The following is a 9,008-nucleotide window of genomic DNA, read 5'->3' as shown; positions in this document are numbered from 1 at the left end:
CCCACTGCAGACAGTAAAAGAGGGAGTCCTGCCCATACTGTAAAACGGGATTATAAAACTATGATTTTCTGGTTCTATATGCCACAAAGGCTACTCTACTTAATTTGAAAGGGCACTGGTGTTAGACCCAACTAACATACACAAACGTTTGAAGATACAAGTGCTAAAATCCTACAAATGCTTTCTAGGGAAATTGATGTCAAATATTTCACGGTTGTTCACTGAAGAGGGGAAATTGTGAATTTATTTCTAACATTTCTGAAGGTAAACAAAATGACTCATCTTTTTGGGTCATAATATTTTTTAATATGAGTGATATATAACTGTACATTTTTAGCGGGGATCAACGATAAATAAGCCTCATTACAAAATATTGATATCAATCACAAACAAGACAAAAAAAAAATCATACTTTTACATTAAAATTTATACACAGTTCATATGTACATTTTACATTTTGTCTCTGTCCTTTTTATACATTATTCGACAAGGAAACAAATAAACAAACAAACAAACAAAATTAAACTGTACCATTTCATCAAAAATAATTCCTTGCTCTCAAAGCAGGAGTACAGTTTTTAAAAATCTTTACCAAAGACCTCCTGAGACGATGCTGGATTGAATTTAGTGCATTATTTTTTTCTGTTTAAGGCTATAACATTTGAATCCTGTTTGAGAGACTCCATGGAAAACCACTAAAAAAAGGATCACTCCAAGAAACTACTGATTTGAGTTGAGTTGATTCGTCTTCTCTGAGGTTCTCTCCTGAGAGGGAAGTTTCGGGCCTGATCCTATCTCCTATAAATTAAGGCCAAACTCAAGATTGCTCGCAAATAATGTGAAATGGATAATTTCTTTTTACTGAATGAAGGATACTTGTGGAGTCTCTTGGTCACTATGACTACCTGCTCATCAGGATGACGCAGATGGTTTAGTACTGAAAAGACCCGAAGAGGACAGTCAACAATGACTCAAAAACTTCAGTCAGGCAAGGGGGGGGGAACCCTGCAAATCACGAGACGTGCAGGGCTCGCTACTGTCCCCTGGTGGGGACAAGACAAAAGAGCAAGGATCATCCCCTGGGGACTTGATGGATCCCAGAGGTGTCTTTGCATCCTGGGGTTATAGAAAAGTCAAAGTCCTGTCCAGTCCTTAACAAACAAGGAAGAGGAAGACAGAATCAAGACTACAGACTAAAGCCACTCAGTGTGTTAGAAAGGTGTGAGTGTGGGGGGAAGAGAGGGATGAGTTAATCTCTAGGAGCAAAACAAAAAGGTGAAAGCCCATACTCATGCCTGTGTTGTCCAGGCCTGTGGATAATATTATACAGTATTCTGAGCTTTTTGCATTACACGTGCAGATCAGATGGCAGACTCCGGCTGAGAACAGGCCCACATCTGGGCCAATTCTGTTTCCACAATCAGCCTCTACTGGGGAATACCTGACCTGCAGGTAAAGTCATTATTAATGTATCTCTCTATATATGGGTTCAGCCCTCATCTGAGAAGCCAGCCAAAATGGTTAATTTCTCTCTTGTCTCTGTGTAATTACGAACAGGACTCCTGTTCATTTTCATCTGAAAGCCCTTGGCTTAACTGCGGTTCATTTACTGTGTCATTACATGTCAAGGGATCGAAGTCATTTATCAAACGTTACTCCATAAAGATGGCAGGGAAGCCAAGCGCAAGGTACTAACACTACGGTGGAAATCCGTCTAAAATCCCTGCCTGATTATCAGTCCATAAATCCCCATGATTAATCTTTGGGAGTAAACTGGATCAACTCTCTGCTCTATAAAGAGGAGAAGATGAGTGACTGTTTAAAGTGCTCCTTGGCATAGAACCATTTTTTTTTGTTGAAATGAGCTGATTAAAAGCAGAACCGCAAATAGCATTGCATTGTCATTAGCGGGGAGAAGAGGTGAACCTAACCTTGTACGACGCAATGTATTGTTCTCTGATTTCTCAGCAATCACCTGTGCAAGGTCAGCGAAGGTTAATGGTCTTAGGGTCTACTGAGGAAAAAGAGGTGCATCTGCACAAGAACACGAGGCTATAGAGAACATGAGGACATGAACATAAGGATAAGGGATTACTTATTGCCATGTAGTGCAACACAACGACATAACGGCTAACTCTGAACATACTGTAAATCTGCAGTACACAAGCTTTTGAACTATTTACCATTGTCACCTCAAGTGCAATGACTGAAGGAGTAGCATTGAACGATGGATATGGATATGAGAGAAGGGAACTGGAAGGTTCTGGGAAAAGAAGAACCTTTCTTGGGCGCGTTGTCCAAGCCGGTGGGTGGCACGGAGCGCTGCCGTGATCCCTCAACTCACACTGCCTCGAAACACATTCCTGAAGTCCTTTTTATTTTCTTTGTTTGTTGTTTTTGCTATGGTGTGTGTGTTTTTTTTGTTGCTTTCTGTGGTTTTGTTAGTCCTTTAAGGACACCGTTGAGTGAGAGCTGAGTCAGCCAGTGAGCTGTCTCGGCTGGAGCACGTTGAGTGACAGCTGAGTCAGCCAGTGAGCTGTCTGGGCTGGAGCATGTGAGCCTGAGGCCAGGGCCCGACTGATCCTGATGTCAGCGGTTGGCTACATGAGAGCTGAAGTGGCCCCTGTGTTTCAGCACACGTGATCAGCCTGCCAGCAAAGGCAGCATGGGAGAACAAAGAGAACTGGAGAACTGAAGAGAACCCTAGAACTGGGGAACCAAACGCCTCTGTATCAGCCCTACACAAACAGACACAGACCCATTACAATGGTGGGGCATGTGTGTGTGTTTCTGGCTGTGCTGCGCTGCGCCGTACACTTCCAGAACTGGACAGATCAGATGGGAAAGAGACTGGGCATCACAACAGTGTGCAAATGCCCTTGGGGCACCCCACCACCTATCTCTTCCTCACCCCACCCCCTTAAGAGAGCATGCTCATAGGGTAATAGAGTGGTGAAGTACAGGGGGGCATGTGGGCAGCATGGCATTGGCTTTCATTGCTGTGATTGGTGCCAGGGCAGAGTGGGAGTGTAGGGCACTCAGGGGCATCAGCAGAAGTAGATCTCCCCATCGGCGGTGGGCTCCGTCAGCGGCAGCAGCTGGGACTCTGAAGAGCGCAGGAATACAGGATTGTTAGCTTGAACCTTATTTGAGCATTATTATCATAAAGGAACACAGGAATGTTAGCTGAAACTTAGTTTTAGCATTAATGTCATAAAGGACCACAGGACTGTAGCTGAAACTTAGTTTTAGCATTAATGTCATGAAGACACACAGGGAGGTTAACTTATCCACACTATCTCAGCATTAATGGAATGAAGACAGACAGGAACATGAGTCGAAATGGCATCTCTGCATTAGTGCCGTCAAGAAACACAAGAAGTTTAGCCTAAATTCTAGCTTAGTATTAATGTCATGACGGAAAACAGGAAGGCTAGGTCGATGCAAAAGCATACATTTCTCATGAATAATGAATTAGTCATGAATCTGGGATATTGATTAATAACTCTGAATCATGAATTAGTCATAAACGTGGAATCTTGTAATTTAAACCAGTTTTTTTGTCACCAAATACAGACATTAACATCAGGTTACCTATTCTCATTGTGCAGTGTTGAAATAAAATTTCACTTTGGAAAGGTTAATCTACTAATTACCCGAGTCATTTAAGGCCCTTAGATAAAAGGAAGTCGTTCAGTCTGATTATCTCAGAAAAAAAGAAGTTTACGTCATCAGAATGTGAGGCCAATATTTTCAGGATTGTTTCATTATCAAACTTTATAATTCTTTGAAATTCTGGCACATTTTCTATGATAAAAGCTATCAACACAACAGACACTTATTTAAGCAGACCTGCAGAGATATTCAAAAATCAACACACACAAACAACAAGTACAAACCTACACACACACACACTATTACACAGACACAGTCCTACACACACACACACACCTGGCGCCATTGGGTGCTTGCTCTTCTTCTTTTTCTTGTCCTTCTTGTCTTTGCTCTTGGCTAGCTGTAGGAGACGGTTGGGCATCTGGTTCTGCACCCCCCCCTCCTGGCTGCGCCCCCCCGAGTTCATGCTGAAGGGGTTCAGCGTGCGCCCCTTGGGCTTGAGGTCCAGCCGGCTCATCGAGTTCTTCCTGGGGGGTTCGGAGTCGCATGCTTCTGGCTCCAAAGAGCTGCCGCCCTGGAGCTGCAGGGAGTCCTCAGACGTACTGGAGGGGGTTCGCTGCATGCGCTTCTGCAAGGGGGGGGGGGGGGGGGGGGGGGGGCGGCACCAGGAGACACAGTATGGTCAGACATACAGGAGCTCATAGTCACTTCTCTCTCTCACTCTCTCTTTCTCCTCTCTCTCTCTCTATTTCTGCAGAACTGGAGAACCTCCACATAGCTGATCGAGACTGTGTTGGGCTGTGTGTGGATATGCCACTACCCACTCTCCAAGGACCAGGAGATACATGACAGACACACACAAACACACACACACACACACACACACACACACACACAAGTAAATAGTTTTAAAATGTAATTATTGAATTGACCACAACTGACTAATCATGGGATCCTGCTCTCCATTTGGTTCAGTTCAGCTCCACTAGGCTGGGTTCTGCTTGACTTTTCTCAGCTCTGTTAGGCTTGCTTTGTGTCGAGTTGGACTCAGTTTGTCTCAGCCAGGGGAAGCTCGGTTTGACTGGTGTCGACTCACCTCATCTTAACTCTGCTCTATGTTTCCTGTTTATACAGTGTTTCTAAGAAAGCAGCTGTTGTTCAGAGAGAGGAGCCGAGAGCTCCATAGCGGAAGCCTCCAGTCCATATGAGTTCTGTGAGATTTAATGATTAGCAGGTGATTCCTCACTTCCTTTCTCTTCCAGTCAGACACACACTTCCTACACCATACACAGCTGATCAACATTCCCCTTTCTCTCCCTCTTCCACACACACACACACACACACACACACACACACACACACACACACACACACACACACTCAGATGTACAGATATACAGAGATGCACACAGAGATACTCTCACACACACACATACACACAGATACATGGATCGTTTGAATTTTGAGCTTTGAACAGTTGAATGCGTGAGGAGAACAGACTAATTAGTCAAACATTCCAAAAAGTTTGGCCGTTGCGGATTCTTTCTGTGTGGTTCTGAAGAGGGGAGAGGAGAACAGAGAAGAGGAGATGAAAGGAAGGAGAGAAGCAGCAGAGAGGAGAGGAGAAGAAAAAGGGAGGTGTGGTGAGATGAGGAAAGCGGAGAGGGGAAAGGAGAGATACACGAATGCAAATGAGTCTGCGGCGGTCTGCGTGAGTAATTCTGTGGGCGGAGGAGAGCGAGGGGAAGTGCAGCTACCAGTGCTGACACCTGAGTATTCATCACTCCCACACGCACGGCTTGATTGGCGCATGGCAGCAGAGTAGCTGACTGATGTTTAACTGTCATGGCAACCAAACTGTCAGGGAGTAATCATACATTCTCTATAGATGAAGGTCCATATGAACACCCCCTGACTCTCTATAGCCAATTACACCAGTCATTCTAAAGCCTGAAGTCATGCTTCTATAGGATGGACGTCTAGCTGTTGTAGAGCCTCTAAGTCCAAAGTCTAGCTCTGGACTGGCTGGATATTAGTTATTATCCTATTGTAGGATCAGTGGAGGGCTGGAATCTGGCTCATGTATGGCTAGAGACAGAAGCTAGCTCTGGTGGGTTTGTCCCTTGTGTCTCTGAGTGCTGTATGGTTAAAGACAGAGGCCAGCTCTGGTGGGTTTGTCCCTTGTGTCTCTGAGTGCTGTATGGTTAAAGACAGAGACCAGCTCTGGTGGGTTTGTCCCTTGTGTCTCTGAGTGCTATCTATCTATAAATCCAGGAATCTCTGTGTGGGTGTCAGTCTGTCTAGGGCGTATCTCACTGACGGTAGTTACGTTAGTTATGAGATTTCGCATGTGGCTTAAGCATGTCATGAACCTGTGCATCCTTGACTTTGAAGATTTTTGAATTTATAGTTTTCGAGATATTTGTATTTTACCGTTTCCCGTAGGAAACAATGGGTTATCGTTTCCCGTCCCGTCGGCACTATGGGTAGTGACGTCACAATCAAACGCGTAGCGTTATTAAACTATCCTGCCTTCACTCAAAGTTCAGAATAGCGTTGGATATGATAAGGAGGTCCGCATTCAAATTCTTCTTGGTGAACAGATACAGACTTTTGCTCAGGTAATCTTAAGACAGTGATTGATTTTATCTATTTGTTTATTTTTAAGCTTCTTTATAATCTTAAGACAGTGATTGATTTCGTTTCGTTTATTTTTAAGCTTCTTTATATTAAGTTTCAAAGTAATGTCTAGAGTTGTACAGTCATCTAACAGACAGGGAATAGTAATCCATCAAAGTCTGTCTAGGGCGTATCTCCCTGACGGTAGTTAGGCTACGTTAGTTATGATATTTCGCATGTAGCTTACGCATGTCATGAACCTGTGCATCCTTGATTTTGAAGATTTTTGAATTCATAGTTCGCGAGATATTTGTATTTTACCGTTTGCGGTAGGCACTGTAGTGAGGCACTATGTAGCGGACCCGTGCGACGTGAATGATGTCATAGTCATAGAACAGTCGTTGTCATAGATGTTACCCCAGCTGATGCGTATGGGCCTGGCATGTAACCAACTCTCATTACCATGTTAAGTAGTATATTGTAGTTTGATGTATTTGTATAAGAGTTAGCTATCTATTCAATGTTTATGGTAAGCCTAGACCAGTGACCATGCGTACATGCATCTACTGACGCAATGAGAGAGGTTTTCAGATGTGTCCCGATGTATCTGTTGTAATTCGTGTGTAGACTTTGTTTTCTCATTATTGCAATATTATAAACCTCAGTCTGCATTTACCCTGGCTGGGAGAGGCTGTCATTCGGAAGATACTGTGTGTGATCGCCTTTGCTCTGTGTTCATTAAACCTGTCAGAGTGTATGAATAAACGGCTGGGTGCCAATCAAAATCACAACGCAAGAGTGGCCGATACAAATGGTAGCTTATATTGATAAGCCTCGTAGGCTTTCAGATTGTACATTGCTTTCCCATCTGTTGCTATGGAGTCCACGAAATACGCGCAATTCTCGCTGTAAGTTATGTCGGGCCACGTCGTCATGTTATCCTCCCAGTTCTGCACTGAACAACAGCTAGCCTACACCTACGTCTGCTAACTCTACAGAATGCATAATTCCTACGGGCACTGCACTAGTATGGCTAAACACAGAGGCTAGCTCTGGTGGCTTTAACCCTTGTGTCTCTGGCTTTGTGAGTCCAGGCATCCCTCACCTCCTGTTTGAGCTGCTCCAGTATCTCCACCTCCCGCCGCAGATTCTCCCGGTCCCTCTCCAGGCGTCTCTGTCCGTCTCTGAGGCGCTCCAGGTCCCTCTGGTAGTCCTCCTTCTTGGCCTGGAGTTCCCGCCTGGCCTGCTCCAGCTCCATCCTCCTCCTGTGGAGCTCCTCCTCGCGGGCCTGGGACAGCGTCTCCCGGTCCGTCAGCTCGCCCTCGCGCGCCTCCCACTGCCGCTCGCGCTTCCTGCGCTCCTCCGCGTGCGCCGCCTGCTGACGCTGCAACGCCGCCACCTCCTGACGCTGCTTCTCCAGGCTTCGGTGGCGCTCCTGCTCGATCAGGGAGTTGGGACGTGATGACGGTCGGGAGGAGGAGGAGGAGGAGGCAGACGACGGCCGCTCCGACAAGGCCTGGCGCTGGTCCTCGATGAAGGTGTCCTGCTGAACCACCACTGCCTACAGGGGGGAATACACACACACACACACACACACACACACAGGTAAGGGAGGGAATGTGTATATATGTGTGTGTGTGTGTGTCTGTCTGTGTGTGTGTGTGTGTGTGTGTATAGGTGCGTGTGTGTGTGTCTGTGTGTGTGTTTTTCAGTAACCGTACCTGTAGTGAGGCCAGAAGGTCGTGGAGGTTTGTGACACTCTGAAGCACCTGCTGTAGGAGAAGAGAAAAATGTGAACATGTGTGAGAGAGAATGTGTTACTGTGAGTGTGTGTGACTATATGTGTGTGTGACTATGTGTGAGAGTGCATTAGAGAGAGAGAGAGAGAGAGAGAGAGAGAGAGAGAGAGAGAGAGAGAATGTGTGTGTTTCACCTGAGGAGGACATAATTGGTATCCATTATGTCAAAAGATGTCCATCACTTACCACTTTGAACTTACAGTAAAATGTACATCACCAATCCAATAGTGGAAATCAAATGAACTATTGTTAAACAGCACTAAAATACTTTAACACACACACGCACGCACGCACGCACAGACACACACACACACACACACTTACTTCACTGTTCCTCTTCAGCAGTTTGGCATTTCCTCCCTGTTGATAGAACCATGAGTTTAACTGTAAGTCTCTAAAGAGCAGAAATGGTGAGTGTGTGCGTGTGTGTGTCTGTGTGTGTCTGTGGTCATGTGTGTGAGGTGTGAATGCTGATTGTGTATTTACGTGCACATCGCTACAAGTTTGTGTCTTGAGAATGCATTTGTGTGTGTGAGAGAGAAACAAAATGTGTGTGTGTGTGTGTGTGTGTGTCTATGGGCTTGTGTGTGTGTGTGTGGGTTATAAATGGAGTGTGAGTGCGCCCTGCTGAGTGCCTTTAATCACCATGGCAATTTGATTGCATTGTTCAGGGAGGGGGGAATTGTACTCATTCAAACACACACACACACATGCACACACACACACACACACACACACACACACACACACACATACACACACACACATACACTGACACACACACACACACACACACACACACACACACACACACACACACACACACACACACACACACACTCACTCACTCTCTAATGGAGTGTAATGCATTCATTCAATCACTCCTTCTCTTTGTCTCTAATGCAGTGGTTCCTAAAGTGTGGGGTGGGTTGAGGGTGAGTGGGTCGAGGGCAGGTGACAACCCTCAACATCTGA

At 45.4% G+C, this 9,008-nt stretch overlaps 1 protein-coding gene across 1 annotated transcript in view; it reads right to left on the bottom strand.

Annotated features, from left to right (window-relative positions):
• Positions 1–365: 365 nt before the first annotated feature.
• akap13 (A-kinase anchoring protein 13) overlaps positions 366–9,008 on the bottom strand; it is a gene marked incomplete at its 5' end in the record, with an annotated part of 87,269 nt that continues 78,626 nt past the window's right edge. Inside the window, 5 exons of the mRNA XM_080840184.1 lie at positions 366–3,106; positions 3,952–4,243; positions 7,340–7,795; positions 7,956–8,006; positions 8,358–8,393. Coding sequence (XP_080696310.1) covers positions 3,048–3,106; positions 3,952–4,243; positions 7,340–7,795; positions 7,956–8,006; positions 8,358–8,393 — 894 coding nt within the window. The 3' untranslated portion in view covers positions 366–3,047. The remainder of the gene's footprint in view (positions 3,107–3,951; positions 4,244–7,339; positions 7,796–7,955; positions 8,007–8,357; positions 8,394–9,008) is intronic.

Source organism: Sprattus sprattus (assembly GCF_963457725.1).
Source record: "Sprattus sprattus genome assembly, chromosome: 6".
Classification (NCBI taxonomy): domain Eukaryota; kingdom Metazoa; phylum Chordata; class Actinopteri; order Clupeiformes; family Clupeidae; genus Sprattus; species Sprattus sprattus.
Note: the sequence above shows the minus strand (reverse complement) of the source record. Positions and strands in the feature narration are given on the sequence as shown.